The sequence below is a fragment of the Perna viridis genome, chromosome 7 (genome assembly GCF_037379345.1).
Source record: "Perna viridis isolate PV_CMFRI_1.1 ecotype Kerala chromosome 7, ASM3737934v1, whole genome shotgun sequence".
Taxonomy (NCBI): Eukaryota; Metazoa; Mollusca; class Bivalvia; order Mytilida; family Mytilidae; genus Perna; species Perna viridis.
The window spans coordinates 38,475,319-38,492,831 of record NC_142451.1 but is presented as its reverse complement, the minus strand read 5'-3'; the positions used below and the strand labels follow the sequence as shown (position 1 = coordinate 38,492,831).

General features: G+C 35.5%; 1 protein-coding gene across 2 annotated transcripts; it reads right to left on the bottom strand.

The window, feature by feature from the left end:
- Positions 1-2,215: 2,215 nt before the first annotated feature.
- Positions 2,216-11,519, bottom strand: LOC148612607 (kelch-like protein 24). 2 transcript variants are annotated; one of them, XM_088594219.1, is made up of 2 exons: positions 11,424-11,519; positions 2,216-4,695 (listed from the first exon to the last, which is right to left on the bottom strand). In XM_088594219.1, exon 2 carries the CDS (start codon positions 4,636-4,638, stop codon positions 2,827-2,829), a length of 1,812 nt encoding a protein of 603 aa, XP_088450345.1. In that variant the 5' UTR covers positions 4,639-4,695; positions 11,424-11,519; the 3' UTR covers positions 2,216-2,826. The 2 variants fall into 2 exon arrangements, with proteins under 2 accessions (XP_088450345.1, XP_088450346.1); XM_088594220.1 differs by lacking the exon at positions 11,424-11,519 and adding an exon at positions 7,710-7,853.
- Between the last annotated feature and the right edge of the window lie 5,994 nt (positions 11,520-17,513).

Genomic DNA, 17,513 nt, shown 5'->3' with positions numbered 1-17,513 from the left:
AACGCGTAAGTTACTACTACAAAGTGAATTTTTAACGTCCTTGGCTATTCTTTTGGATATAGCACACAATTTCTGGACAGTTCATATCACAACTTTCAGTCTTCATTTTGTAGTATAAGAAATTGTTGGAAAATTTCACTGAGGTCCATCAACATTTATCTGTAAGTTATTGCCTTGACATTAGAAAAATGCTTCTTTTTGCCCCCTTGTTCCTATTCGGTTCAAGTCACGACCCCAAAACAATACGTCCTCCTTTTGTGCTAGATATACCGGCAGTACCTTCTGGTATAGTTCACAGAGAGCCATACACTCGTCCGGACAACGAAAACAGCGCCATACCAAGAAATCGATATTACCGAAGTTATCATGTAACAGTAGTATAATACATTAATATTACCAAACTTCCAATGTAGCAGTGGTGTAAGACATTAATATAATCCCACTTCACATGTAGCTGTGGCGTTAGACAATACTATAACTCCACTTTTCATGTAGCAGTGGTGTAAGACACTAATACAAACACTTCCCATGTAGCAGTGGTGTAAGACATTAATATAATCCCACTTCACATGTAGCTGTGGCGTTAGACAATACTATAACTCCACTTTTCATGTAGCAGTGGTGTAAGACACTAATACAAACACTTCCCATGTAGCAGTGGTGTAAGACATTAATATAATCCCACTTCACATGTAGCTGTGGCGTTAGACAATACTATAACTCCACTTTTCATGTAGCAGTGGTGTAAGACACTAATACAAACACTTCCCATGTAGCAGTGGTGTCGGACATTAATATAATCCCACTTCACATGTAGCTGTGGCGTTAGACAATACTATAACTCCACTTTTCATGTAGCAGTGGTGTAAAACAATATATTAACCAAACTTCTAATGTAGCAATGTTGTAAAACATTCTAATCATATACTGCTACGTCCCATATGACAGTGGTATAGAACATTGAAATAATCCCACTTTCTATGTATCAGTGGTGTAAGACATTATAATAACCTAAAGTCCCATGCAGCAGTAGTGCAAAACTGATCAAATAGCAGTGGTGGAAGATATAAAAATAACACCACTTCCAATGAAGCAGTGACGTAAGACATCATTGATATTACCCCATTCCCATGTAGCACCGGTGTAAGTCATTAAAATAACCACACTTCCCATGTAGCAGTGGTGTAAGACATTGATAAAACCCCACTTCTCATGTAACAGTGGTGTAGGTCAATGATGTAACCCCACTTCCTACTGAACAGTGCTGTTAGTCAATGATATAACCCCACTTCCCATGTAGCAGCGGTGCAGGACATTGATATAACCCCACTTCCCATGTAACAGTGGTGTTAATCAATGATATAATCTCACTTCCCATGCAACAGTGGTGTTAATCAATGATATAACCTCACTTCCCATGTTGCAGCAGTGCAGGACATTGATATAACCCCACTTCCCATGTAACAGTGGTGTTAATCAATGATATAACCTCACTTCCCATGTTGCAGCAGTGCAGGACATTGATATAACCCCACTTCCCATGTAACAGTGGTGTCAGTCAATGATATAACCCCACTTCCCATGTAGCAGCGGCGCAGGACATTGATATAACCCCACTTCCCATGTAACAGTGGTGTTAATCAATGATATAACCCCACTTCCCATGTAGCAGCGGTGCAGGACATTGATATAACCCCACTTCCCATGTAACAGTGGTGTTAGTCAATGATATAACCTCACTTCCCATGTTGCAGCAGTGCAGGACATTGGTATAACCCCGCTTCTCATGTAACAGTGATGCAATACATTGATATAACATCGCTTCCAATGAAGCAGTAGTTTTAGTCATTAAAATAACCCGTTTCTCATGTAGCAGTCATGTAAGGCATTATATATAACCCCGCTTCCTATGTAACAGTGTGTTAGTCATTAATATAACCCCACTTCCCATGTAGCAGTGGTGTTTGACTTGGGTATAACCCCACTTCTCATGTGGCAGTGGTGTTTGACTTGGATATAACCCCACTTCCCATACAACAGTGGTGTAAGACATTGATATAACCCAAGTTTCTATGCAGCAGTATAATTCTGTAGTAAATGCCTTAAATGGTGGACATTTTCCCATGTCCTGTCGACCCCAATCAAAGATATTAATGAACTCTTAAGATAAAATATTTTATTTTTAAAAATAAATTATATCCAAGCAAAAAAACGATTTCTTTAAATATTTTATTTTTAAAAATAAATTACATCAAAGCAAACCAACAATTTCTTTAAAAAAAGTCTTTCTGCTTATGTACAATATTCTTATAAAAATACAGCACGACAGCGTGAAGATAAAATCAGTCGACAAAGCTTCCCTTAAATCATCATGTATATATCATATCATGCATATATCTGTACTCCTCCTTTAGATCACTCCGTTACACTGTCTAGCGAAATAATCGATCGCAAACTTGTCAAGTATTGAAGCCGGATGTATCTGCCATTGACGTTCAAACTGCAATACTTGACATATATTATCGACCTTGTGAGAGGGGTGTAGATGCATCCAATGAATTGAAGCAACAATGTACATTTATATTTGATATATGCTCTAAATTCCAAGTGTGGTCCATTTCCGACAAGTACGCTTGGACGAGGATGAAAAACAGAAAAAACGAGGGAGGCATGGACAATTTCTGATTATATCAATTTCGTCTTATTTGTGTACAATTTAAAAAACAACAAAATAATATACAACAGAAGTTTAAAACTTCGACTGTACTGTTAAAACCGGAATAAAATCACAATATACATACATACACAATTAAATTCACAAGAATGCTACTGAAAATACGTGTGATACATAAACTGCTTGTTGACTCTTCCCCTTTGACAAGCGTGAATCGGTTTCGGCTTACTTGTCGATTTTGCTGTGATTATTTCAATTCTCATTGGGTTTACACTTAAGTCTATTTTAAACATTTGTTTGTAGCACTGGGGCATATCTGTTCTACCACTAAGAAGTATGATACAGCCCTTGTAATGCGATACTGCCATTATGGGCAAATATTGTGCTGGTATCTTCTTAATAAGTTCGAATCTTAATTTATCTGAGTCAAAGTCGTACATTTCTCCCTTGCTTGTAAATGCAACAATTCTCCCGCCAAAATGGAGGACTTTAAAAGGTTGACTTATATTTTTACTGATGTCACATGCGTATTCAGTTTCGCGCAAACGCACGTTGAAGACTTGAACTTTGTTCAAGAATGTACCGTCATCTAAAATTCCGCCAAAAACGAAAACTTTTTCACCAGAGGCAGCTATACTTGCCGAATGAACAGGTGTTTTTAGTTCGCCAACGACTCGCCATCTTTTCCCGTGAACTTGGATTTCTTCTATTGTTCCTATAAGCGGATACGAACCATCCTTCCTCTGTCTGTCGATTAAACCACCGATAACATACAAGGATTCACCAACTGCAATCATCATGTGTTTAAATCTACCTTTTTTCAATGTTGCATCTTGCACAAGGTTGAACTCATTTTTCTCCGAGTCATACTTGAGAAGATTTTTCGACGTTTTCGATTCATTACCGCCCGTAATAAATATGTCTGTCCTGTAGGAAACCATATTCATAAAAAGGCCTGGATTTTCCTTGTGTGGAAGAGGAGATAGTGTAAACCACCTACTCTGTTGCAAACTGAAAGCCCAGAGACATTTTCCGTCCTGATAAAATGATCCAGAACGCTCCATGTCGAATTCTGTTAGAACTAAAATCACTTCTTCGTAGTCATCACTGTCTCTTAAATGAAACCTAACAGACGAGAATTCGTGTTGTCGAGCTGGAAGCATATGAAAATCGCGCGCTTCCTCCAAATATCGCTTACAGTCTTTATCCTCAGTGAGTGTCTTTTGTGTAAATAATTCGTAAATTAAGTACTCCGGACTGATATTTATGAAGCGCACATGTTTGAATAACCGGCCCGTGTGTTTTTGTCTTTCTATTGGGTCTTTGTGAATCCATGCTAGAAGGGCTTCACATATTTGCTCTTCATCAACAGGAACAAGTTGGTCATCTCGAACAATACTTTCTAAATCCTCCTGGTGTAATGTGGTGAACTCCTCCGATTTCCAAAGACCGTTAAATCCTTCCATGATAAATGGTCTACATGTCTCGAATAACGTTTTTGCTCCAAACATTCGCGACATTTTAAACAAGGTCAAACAGTTATCGTTACTAATTTCGTTACCAAGCACTTTTTCACATTCTTCTTGCATAGCATTTATTTCAAACAACGCTGATGCAGACAAAATATCAAAAATGTTCTCCTCATTAATCTTATCCATTTCGATATTTCCCGTGTAAATAAACGTTCTGATGATTTCGAAAACGTCTTTCGTCACATCCGGCAACTCAACTTTGCCATTATGTGACTCTATCATACCTGAATTAAACATTGCTCGAAAGTAGGGTGATACTGCAGATAAAATGAGTCGGTGGCAAGGGAATGCTTGACCCTCGACAATGATCTCCAAGTCTGCCATTTCTCCATTGAGACCCATCTCGGCCATGTTTCGAATCGTCGCAGAAAAATTGCTTTTTCTCTTCCTATCATTTTCCCTGCGTTCGGCGTCTTCGTCGCGGTCATCCATCTTTAATTTGTATTTAATTTCCGTTGTTCTATTAGTTTATTCAAATCGTGCACCAACCTTCAAAGGAGAAAACATATAAGAATTAAAATTAATAGAGGACGAAATCATCTTAGCGTTAATGATATAACATTAAAAGCACTGAAAGCCTGATTCAGTCTGACAGGAAGTTACATCCAGCGGAACTCTCCAGGATTTATGACTTTTGTATAAGCAAAATGAGCAAATTAGTTCCGAATGAAAAAAAAAAATTCAATGTAGAGTAAGCTAGCTTCGTATCTAAACAGATGGAACATGTCAGAAACACACAGAAAAATGGTTCACGTTCTACTAAAACTTGTGTCGTCATCGATAATGCCACTCCAGCTAAAAACTTGGACCACTTACAGATTAAATCTGCCCCACATTATTATTTTTTCATGGCTATTGTCAAAACGACCACCGGTATCAAGAAGCACAATAAAAAAAACATCAGGAAGAGAGACTGAAAATAAAACCACGGATCAACATGAAACATCTTTCTGTTTAATTTTCACTCCCCTGATCGCTGTGATAAAAAGCATGTTCTACCCTGGAGAAATGTTTGTTTTCGGCAGAAGGTTGGTTTAAGTTTCATTGTCTATCTCCTCCGCAAATAACCACTTCCTGTTTCACTACGTATCACTTCGCTAAATAATAGGCTCTGGCATACAGGATGTGAAAACATTCATAAGGCACGAGCACATCTCATTACAAATCTGTGAAGTTATTTTTGTTGTATTGTACTTATTTTCATAAAGAGTCAGGGTTGAGTACTGATTGTGGAATAGGCGTAAACTTTAAAACAGCGAATTCATCCTACATGTCGGATCGAGATTGGCATGTTACCTCATCAAAACTTGTTTTTCACACGAACAAGAAACATCACAACACTATTTAACAGTTTAATGTTTAAGGGTAACAGAACTGTACCCTTTTGGGCCATACTAAATTTCTACAATCTCGATAGTTAAATTTTCAATTTTGAAATGCTCGGCGGGCCTTCCACTTAAATTTAAAGAAAAATAAAGTACAGATGTCGTTTATCAGTGGATGAAATATAAGATTATATATTTTATACAGCGATAGAAAAGGGAAAAAAATTAAACGGAATATTACTATATATCAGATGGTCATAGCTTCGGAGAATGGTGCCTCCCAATTTACACAATGACAAATACTTCTGCCTGCAACTTATTCGTGCTCTTAACTGCTGTCTCCGTGCATTTCTGTTACAATACATCATAACATTAATTTTTGTCATAGATTAAGATTCAGTATAATTGTTTTCGGAAAAGATCAAATCTGTACCACACGAAAGCGTATTTATACGAATCTTTTTAAAGTCGAACTGTCGACTTTTTAAAGTAGCACTCTTTATATAAAAAAATCAGACAGTTGGATTCATGCATGTCATAAATCCACCAAATTCACCTTTATTTTTAATACAGAAACAGATAAAAGCAATTAAGAGGTCTTATTTTCATTCGGTTGTTGCACTTTCGAGATAAATGTTGTGTATGAAATTGAGTGCAAGAGTTACTGTTCTTAATTTGGTTGATTTAAGTGGGAAATGATAAAATACAAATCTGAACACAGAAAGGACTACTGTTATGTTAAAATATAGCATATGCAGAGAAAAAAAGCATCGTTTGTTCGGTGGGTTTTTCTACGCCATGAATTACCTCTACAATAGACAATTTCTAAACATTATATGGACTGGTATTTGTTTAGTTCTGACTTTCTTTATAGAAATTTCTAGTTTTGAATGTTCAAGACCAGTAGTAATACCAAGAAAAGTTGTTTTAAATAAAACATGTAGTATACATAAAAATAGATGTGTTATATCGCCAATGAGATAGTCATCAACCAAATGGCTAGCAACAAACAATTAGACTTTTACATGTTACAACACGGTCTTCAATTATGGGTAGAACCCATACCATAAAGCAAGCTGTAAAAAGACCCAAAATAAATGATGTGAAACTATTCATAAAAGACGAAAATCTACCTAATCTATATAACAAACGTAAAACAAATAAAAGTGAACACAAAAAAGCAACGACAACCACTGTACTACAGGTTCCAGGCTTAAGACAGGCATATAATATATGTGGCGGGGTTAAACATGTGAGGGCTCAATCTGATTAAAATACACGATCTGTATTGTGCCAAGTCACCTTTTATGGGGGGTAGCATAATTAAAGATTTAATTTTAATTAGATTGGTGAGGGCTGAACCCCCCTATATACTGATTTGCATATACACATTCTCTACAATTTTTCCTGATGAGGGAATAAAATCGCAAAAAAAAAAACGATAAGGAAATACATGTCCCAAAACACTGTAAAAGGGACATAAAAGAATGTTTGGTATTCGAAATGCAACATTTATGAAAAAAAATGGCAGGTCTTTTTAAATTTGAATTGACCAATCAAAACATTGAACTTGTTAAAATCAAAATACTACTTGTTTGTTTGTTTGTTTGTTGGGGTTTAACGTCCGAGCAGTAATATTTCAGCTATATTCAGACGATAAACATGAAATTGATGATAAAATGAACATGAAATGAAAAAAAGGATGGGACACAAGGACAATGGGGTCGACAAATTTTGATTGCCACTGGAAATAGGGAGAGGTGGGTAGGATCGGGCAATTTAGCCTCCTGTGGCGGAGCCATATGGTTCCTACTCCGGGAGAATACCACAGTAGCAGGGTTTTTTTTAACGTGCGAGGAACGTGGCATCTTTCCCAACACGGCGCACCACTATGGTTTGCGCTCAGGTTTTCCGTATTATAGCCTGACAACCCCAGCATGTAACACACCAGGGGTACCCCATTCCACCACCTGGGGCACACATCCCAGTTGCTCTGTGGGCAGAGCGCCCTAGCCCCCAGCTAAGGTTCTGAGCAGTATTTAGTCGCCTTTTACGACAAGCTTAGCGCTGCTGCAGGCCTATTCTTTTAACACCCGGATCTGTACGGGGCAAAAAATACAACTTGTATAAGTTTATGTTGTTCGACAAACTTAAATTTGAAATATTTATTCACTATACCTTGACAACGCTTAGAATTTCGCCACTGTTCGGTTTCTAAAGCTTTTTCCTTATGCTATAGCGTAACTAATTTGATTTAATTGTACTCCAAAATTTCAAGCTAAACAGGAAGGAAAATTACTTTGGTGTTATCTACAAAAATTTCAAGGATATTTAAAAATAGATCCTAAATGTTTACAGGTACTAGCCGCAATGATTTGATCGTAATATCCACCTTTTTTCATTTTTCCGAAAAATATCTCATAGGCTTAAGTAATAGAAAAATACATTTTCTGCACCATGTACCTGTAGTTTATTTTATAGAAAAGGGAGTGATAATTACTGAATATTACATGTCAAAATCTGTACCACATGCTGTATCAACCTGAGACTCCTATATCTCCCCAAGGGCCACCGACCCGCGCTGTGATATAGGTCGAAGGTTGATACAGATGTAAACATGTCATGTTCATTATATCATATACTATAACCAGACTTCAAGTATGGTCTGTGAAGGGGTGTGATATAAGGTATGTGATGTAGGTCTAGAGGTGTAATATAGGGTATGCGATATAGGTCTGGAGGTGTGATATAGGGTATGCGATATAGGTCTAGAAGTGTGATACAGGGTATGCGATATAGGTCTAGAGGTGTAATATAGGGTATGCGATATAGGTCTAGAGGTGTGATATAGGGTATGCATATATATTGAATAGAATATTACATGTCAAAATCTGTATCACATGCTGTATCAACCCATGACTCCTATATTAACCCAAGGGCCACCGGGTGTGATATAGGGTATGCGATATAGGTCTAGGGTGTAATATAGGGTATGCGATATAGGTCTGAAGGTGTAATATAGGGTATGCGATATAGGTCTTGAGGTGTAATATAGGGTATGCGAGATAGGTCTAGAGGTGTAATAAAGGGTATGCGAGATAGGTCTAGAGGTGTAATAAAGGGTATGCGAGATAGGTCTAGAGGTGTGATATAGGGTTAAACAAACACTTACAATGAATATACAAAAACAGTTATATTCTAATCTAAATATACGATATAGAGAAATAAAGACCAAATCGATAAAAATACATAATAATAATAATAACATACGAATTAAAACATCAGATTTTCACGTGAATAAAGCCTTCAGTTCGGTTGTAAACATATGCTTGCGAAAAAGCAATCGACAATCAGAAAATTACACGTGAAAATACTATGCAACACTACAAATATGCTAATCACTACAGTGTTCGGGATTTAACATATTACATGGTGCTTGTATAATATATGTGTGTTACCGAAGTTGACATGTTCATTAAGTTACCATGTAAAACGGTCTAATTCTTAAAGATAAGATTTTTCAAATCTAAAGAAAGAACAATGGAAAAACACATAAAAATAACCTTGCAATACAATATCATATTTTTCATGTTTCAATGTGTAAGGTATTTAAATTTTTGTAATTTAATTTCTGGTCTTCATGATTGAACAAATCTTTGCCAACATCAATTATCTCCCTTTTTCAAAAAGCACTCGCGAAGACCACCGAACGACTCACTTGACGATGAAGCAGACGCTTACTCTTCTATTTTTCATTTTATATAATGATAGCTTATTATATTCATAATCACATAAAATAAAACTTTTGTTAAAATGAAATTAAAGTACCCCATTATGCGGTCTTCTAGGGCATAATGTGCATGTTAAATGCATTAATATGCACTGTATATGAACTCAAGCCCACTCCACTGTTTAGTACATAGTATTATTGTCATCTTCAGTAGCAGGCTTACATGCTAAATTAGATATGCTACACTTATACTGTAAAGATTGGTGCTTAAATATTAATACCTCAAAGACAAAGATTTTGACTTTCAACAAAGCAGGCAGACTCATCAAACATAATTTTTATTTAATAATTCACAGATAGAGTGTGTGTCCAAGTATAAGTACCTTGGCATTACATTTAGTTGCTCAGGCACTTTCTCCTTTGCTCAGAATGAGTTATATCAAAAGGGATTGAAAGCATATCACAAGCTTAGAAATGATTTTTTATCTTTAAATCCTTCCATAAAAGCTTCTATTAAAGTTTTTGATCATACCATCAAACCAATTCTTCTATATGGTGCTGAAATATGGGGATATTTTAACCCATACAAAACTAGACTTAAAAAGGAAGTTTTATCACTCGATGATATATACCAAAGACTTATATGTGAAAAACTTCATGTAAAATTTTCAAAATTCATTTTGGGTGTTCATAAAAGGTCAACAAATTTAGCAGTATTGTCAGAACTAGGTTGCTTTCCACTTCACTTTGATATTATCAAATTGATGATAAAATATTGGTATAGACTAGAAAAGTTACAGTCGGACTTTCCATTGCTTCAACAGGCCTATGCAGAATCTAAAAATTTGTTTAGACAAAATAAACCCTCATGGTATGGATCAATAAAATACATCATGAACATTGTTCAGGATATAAAAGATAGTCTAGCAAACATGACTCAATTCTCATTTGAACGAATCTCTAAACTGATCCTTTCTCAGCACTATAGAGAGACATGGGTAAGAAATTTGAGAAAGAACAAAGAAGGCAAACTTAATGTATATGCTAAAATTAAAAACAATTTTGGGCTAGAGAAATACTTATCTCAAGTAAATTTTGAGCAAAGGAGAAATATTACAAAGCTGCGCATCTCATCTCATAGACTAGAGATAGAAACAGGGCACAATCATGGTATTCCTAGACAAAATAGATTATGTCGCAGGTGCGCCTCAGGAGAGGTAGATGATGAAGTACATTTTCTTTTTCCATGCTCATCAAATAAAAAAGAGAGAGATATACTATATAAGTTAATAATATCTACATGTCCACATTTTATTAACCTCAGTGATGAAAACAAATTGATATGGATCTTAAATTGTGAAAACTCTATTATTTTATCTGGTTTAAGTGATCTTGTTATATCAAGTGGTGTTTAAATTATAATTTTTCTTTTTTCTTTTTGTATATGTTATTTATTATTATAATTATTACTTTTTTTATCTATCATTAATATCTTCCCATATCTTTTTCTGCCTATATTGTAATATGTAATGTAAGAATTTTGGGTAATTAAAAGCCCAGTATATGCAAATTTGATCCTTAATTTTCATACTTGAAGCCTAGAGCACCATCCCTTGGTGTCCTTTGTCTTGAAGCAACTCAAAAGACTTGCTTCTCTGCACTGGGCACAAGGAAGCTTCTAGTGAGTATTATGTCCACTGCACTTATTTATTTTTTCTTTTCTTTCTTTCTTTTTTTAATGCATTATTATCACTATTGCAAATAGATATGCCCTTAAGTGAATATGCATTTACATTCTTTATTCATATAATAATTAGATGATCATAATTATAATCTCCATTATTATAATCCATTATATCATTTTGTAAATGAAACTGAGGTGTGCCAGTATGATAACTAAACACTATGTGTTGATTACTATGATGTATTACTCATAATGCAAGTAAAAGCTAAAACAAAAACGTGACAATTATTTAGTTTGTAAATTAACTGTTGATATTATATGTTATTATATATGTTCAATCAAAACTGTTGTATGTAAAAAAAAATGTATTGTAATCATGCCCTTTATGGGCCCTTAATTGGTGAATAAACAGTTCTATAAACAATAAAATAAACTACTCGCATTAGAAAATCAAACAAGAATCTATCTACATGTATACCTGAAAATGTACAGCTTCGAAAATCCCGAGTTGTTAACGAGGAAGTTCAAATTCAAACACTAAATCAATGGGTGTATTACAAAGGGAAGTAACTCAAAATCTATTTTTAGACAATATTTAGATAAATTTAAACATGTAGTTGTAACACGCTTAAAAACAGTTTTTACATCAACATGTCAAAATGATTGGTATTATATATATTTACATATATAAGACGTCCTATATACCAGTCGACCACCACATATCAAAAAACGTCATATGGATAGAATAAGTGCATTATTTGCTGTTATAACACATAACTTAGTATTTCATTTTCTTTTTAACAAAAAAAATTCCGTGTTTATGGTTTTCGTAAAAAAATACAGTTTTTAAATACAGTAAGGACTATTGTGACGTTAAAATATAACATATGCGTATAACAAAAATGCATCGTTTGTTCGGTGGGTTTTTCTATACCATGAATCATTTCTATCATTAGCACTATCAGAATTTTAAATGGACTGCTGCTTATGATTATCGCTGCCTCCATCCAATATAGAGCCCGACTATAACAGGACAATCAATCGGAAAGTGAATAACCAAAATTTATTAACTGATGACTTAAAATACAGTGTAAAAAGACTACATTTTGCGCCAAATACAAATAAGGAAATAAAATATCAATGAGGTAAAAAAAATTAAAATAAAACGATCATAAAATAAAGAAAATGAGTTAGAAATGAATAAATAAAAGATAAGGAGATTAAAGATATCTCCATGATATATCAAAATAACTTTTTTAACATTAACTCCGCCAGGGAAAGCTGCCGGCCCCAAGCCAGGAAAAAAGAGGAGGGTCTGTTCTTACATTTTTATACTAAAATAAAAGTCTTATATTTCTTATATTTTTATGATTATACTTGCCAAAGAGTTTGTTTGTTTGTTTGTTGGGGTTTAACGTCCGAGCAGTAATATTTCAGCTATATTCAGACAATGAACATGAAATGGATGATAAAATGAACATGAAATTTAAAAAAAAAAGGATGGGACACAAGGACTATATGGTCGACAAACTTTGATTGCCACTAGAAAAAGGGGATTGGGCAAGGTCGGACATTTAACCTTCTGTGGCGGAGCGCAAAGGTTCCTACTCCTATCGAATACCACAGCAGCAGGGTTCTTTAACGTGCGACGAACGTGACATCTTTCCCAACACGGTGCACCACTATGGTTTGCGGTCAGGTTTTCCGTATTATAGCCTGACAACCCCAGCATGTAACACGTCAGGGGTACCCCATTCCATCACCTGGACACACATCCCAGTTGCTCTGTGGGCAGAGCGCCTAGCCTCCGGCTAGGTTCCTGTGCACTATTTAGTCGCCTTTTACGACAAGCTTAGCGCTGCTGCAGGCCTATTCTTTTGACACCCGGACCTGCACGGGCCTACTTGCCAAAGAGATGAACAACCAGTTATAACGAGATTTTTTTTTTAAATGGTGAATAACATACAATAACCACACCGCGCATTTAATATAGCACAAAAACAATATCAAATATAAAGTTACCTGTATTCATTTAACTATGAAAGTCGAAAAGTAAACTGGCGCAAAAGGCCTCATTTTTGGAAAATGCCCATGTCCAAATACCCCCAACCCCCCCAAAAAAATTAAAAAAAATAAAATTGGGAATTGCAAATACAAATAAAATTCGGGCTGCTCTTTTTTTTAAGTATGGCTGAGTGGTGGTGTTGGAAATGCGACAAGGGAGATTACTCTTCGGGACATCTGTCGAAAAAAAAAAGATTCAATAATGGCTACGACTGAATTTGACAGGCGCGGATTCATATAGAGGACAGACAAGGCGTACGCCCCCTAAAATTGGGGAGGTGGAGTTTGCATGAAATCTTGATTTTTTCACGAACTATACCCCCAAAACAACTGTTTGCCTCGTTTCTTTCAGTTTATATCGTTCATATCATGAAATCCAGGATCCGTTCTATTTGGTGCGCTGTTACTAATTAAGAACAAAACGATATATATATATATATATATATATATATACATGTAAAACACAAAGACTGAAACTTTTTCAGGTAATGGGGTAATGAGATTAAAATAATTTATTCACCAGTTATCCGGTCTAGCGAACTTCGCCCATTGATCTTTTTATATTGATTAAAGATTAAATTTTCAAAAGAGACAGGTGTATGTATTTGATTATAGAAATAAGATAGCTTGTTGAGTCTTGCTTTTACATGTTTCTCTGTAATTATCTGAGTGATAACCCACCCTTAAATCGCACTTCAAGTTAATAATCAGATGTCCCAGGTACATGTATATTAAATACAACTAATTAATTGTCATTTTCTGTGGATATCAGGTAGCAGCTGAAACTTTGACATTGCAACTTGACTACTGGGATCATCAGGATCGAGAAATTAAGACAAGATTTCCCATATCATCGTGGTAAAATGAATTATAATTTCATTCAAATGTACATAACTAAACATTCCAGGGGCAGATAACGTACTCTGTCATTGACCAAAATTTTCCTACATTCTAATGAAATTTCTAGACATCTCCAGTGATACTTGTAATTTCAAACAAACTCCCATGAGTGAAATTATATTGTCTTATCAGTTTTTGACATGATACATGGTTCAGATTTTTCCTATTCTGCCTCATTCTTACAGACATATACTTTTAAGTCTTAATCAAACCCACATGTGACGTCATCCCCCAGCTGAATAGACAGGTGTTTGTTCGCAGGGGCTTGTTTCCACTATCAAATATGTAGCTCGATTTCCACGTGGATATATGACAAATTCGGGCTGCATATTTGCGCAGGTCGCAATGTAGAAGCTAAAGGCAGCACAAAATATTTTCCTTTTCTTCGGACATTTTCAAAAGGCTTTTTAACGTAGACGAGGGAAAATTTTTAGTTTCGTTTAAAGACATTATTTTCCTTTAAAATCCAAAGGCACTTATTTAAATTATGCAGTTCATGGAAATTTCAATTTATTTTATTCCTTTTTTCTTTAGAATTGAAGAAAATTTCTTGATGTGGGCAACTCTTTTTAAGTCGCTAATATTGTTAGCAACGTCTTGCACTCGTAATTTCGGTACTTAATATTCGCATATGATTTGCATAAATATACGCCACGCAATGCTGCAAATCTTCGCCGTGTTTACCGCCATAGCGTCATAGTTCTAGTTTCATACGAGTTGGAAATTTAGTATCATACACGTGTGTTCTACGTGTGTTTCTTGCCTGTATGAGAATGGGAATTTTACTTGAAATGATCGGTTAGCTTTGAACATTAGTCAGTTTCCAATTCAGGCACTGGGGCTCGTTATAAGACTATATATGTCATATACATTAGCACGCCCCAATATTTATGACTATTTATTGCCAGTTGCAAAATGTGGTTCCTAAGCTGATTCACTGGTCAGTAACGTACCTCTTTTAAAACATATCATACACATGTCTGTGCGTGTTTTTCTTTCTTTCTTCAGGCGTTCGTGACAATTGACTGTATTAAGGTCATCAGAACCCGATATCTATGCATAGCCTTTGCAAGTTGTTTAATCTTGTTCCGGGTGATTGAAAACATTCGGGTCATCACGGTTACGAAAGAGTACGCAATCATATCAAGGGAACCAATATTTTAGCGGAAGTCGCCCGATTTTAGAGCATATCGCATTCGTACCATTTCGGATGTTGAAAGTAAGCCAAAATCGGTGACCCTGAATATTTGACCATTAGCGACTTTGAAGACTTCAGTCTTCGATTTTTTTTAAATTATAATATTTATTGTAAAAAAAAAACGCTTAAGGTAATGGCGGGAGATATAATTCGTTGCGTTTATGTACTTCTCTGTCTAAGAATCAGACAAATGTATATAAGGTGTGGCACATGAGAAAAAAAGCAGATTTTACTGCAGCATACTAGTATTTATACCTCATACCCTCGAGAAATAACTTTCAAAGTGTTTGTAAACTTTGCCTTTTTTAGATATTGATAGATCAAATTTAGCTGAAATGTAATATATATGGAAAAATGGCAGGGTAATTTCCCCGCACATTTTTCCTATATAATCTGTAAAAAAGTATCTATGCCTCGGATGCTTTAGAATGACTTTAAATTATCTAGATGTATTGAATATACAAAAGACCAGATTGAGATCAATGATGTGCCACCCAGTGCCTGATTCTTACACAGAAAGGTACTTAAAATTGACGAAGCTTAACTTGCTATACTTGATTTTTTTGTTACTATGAACACACTAAAGGTTTATACAACCCAACACAAGCAATAAGGACACATTTGACTGCATGCAGTCACCACCCAGCTGACCGTTTCACAAGAACATTTACGGTAATGTAAATTAAGACTACGCGTGTTTCAAAAAAACTAATCGCAGTTACGTATACATGGAAACTTACGATTAGCTATGCAGATAAAAAGTTGAAATCGATATTTTTCGTCTGCCAAAAATGTCGAAAAAAAACACAAACACAAACAAGTCAACAGCAGAGACAAGTTTACTTGTTGAGGCGGTGTAAGACAGTATATATGTGTAAGAATCAGGCAAACTGTGAAAAACCAGAAACATCCATACCAAAAACACATCGATCTGATAATATTATTTCACTCAAGGATGATTTCTTTGTTTGAAAAGACCACAATTTGATTTCTGCATTACTGGATTTGTTCGGAAATTTTTCAATAGAAGTGATATTTTGAAATGTTCATTTTCACTGCATTCCAATGCAATTAAAATTCAATTTACCAAAGTGATATGGAAAGAGTAATCAAGGGAACCAAGGTAATCAAAAGAATGTAATCTAGGGAAAAGAACCAGACATGGAAAATACCAGACACACACAACAAAGAATATAAAGTAACTAAAATCACACATACAATGCAACAAAAGCAAATGAGCAACTCGGATTTCACTAAAAACTGGGCGCATGGACCAGGTGCGCCGGTAGGGTAAGCGTCCTCTGCTTTTCTACAAACACCCGCCGAGTTGCTTATAAAAAGTCAAGTCCAGGGTAGACGAAAGAGGAAAGAAAAACTATGACACGTTGAACAAATCAGTTTTCATGGCGCAGATAGATACACCGTAGCGATCCATGAGTTCATGATGACAACCATAAAACTTCTGTAGTGATTACTTCAATCTTGTAGCAACACAACCCTGTTCAAGAAGCCAATTTGTTAGAATTATAGCGCGATACAAAAAGTCTACGTAGTTTCGGTAAGCTCTGGCATAACGTATGAGCTGTGATATATGAAAACTCCATACGCAGGTGCTGAAGGGATGTTGCCACAGAAAAGTTGACAATTCTGAATGAAAAGTCATCACGTTTGTCGTAAAGTTTGGTCAATAGTTACCATTGATCTGTAAGTGTAAGTCAAGATATGAGGCTGACCCCACAGTGTGTGTAGTATCCTTTATCTCAAGTTCTTTGGGGTAGATGCGATGTATGAAATCCCCGAAATTAGGATTGTTTAAAGATGGTATGTCATCTATATAGCGGAAACTGAGATTAAAGGATCTAGCTAAACGATATTCTTTCTTTCGGATCAGATCAGCTATAAAGTCAGCCTCATAAGAGAGAAGGAATAGATCAGCAAGTAGAGGAGCACAATTTGTTCCCATTGGAATGCCGACCGTTTGTTGAAAAATGCGGAAAATCTTGTATTTACCAGATTTTCTAATGGTTCAAATAGTCAAATTACACTTTTAAAATGGTGAGATATTTTACACTATGTTAAACCCACTGACTGATTCTACAGAGACTGACACTTAGTCTAAATTAACAAATCGGTAACAAATATAGTACAGGTTACAGACCACCAATCAACCAATGAGCATTTGGAACGTACGCAAAAATAGTCCTACACAGAAATTACCCCTGTTCCTCATAGTGCTGTGAAAAAAGTTCTCATCTTATTTAAAAAATTTAAACAGTTTCTGAAAGGAAAAACATTTCTGTACATTTTATAGGTGCATTTTGCTTCTTGTGATGTGAAGCCTAATCTCCATAATGATTTCCAAATATACCCCTATCTTGTGAAAACACTGGGATTTCCCATGCTATT

Excerpts from the sequence above, each read along its gene's own strand:
- LOC148612607 (XM_088594219.1), bottom strand. The coding sequence starts at position 4,638 with ATGGATGACCGCGACGAAGACGCCGAACGCAGGGAAAATGATAGGAAG.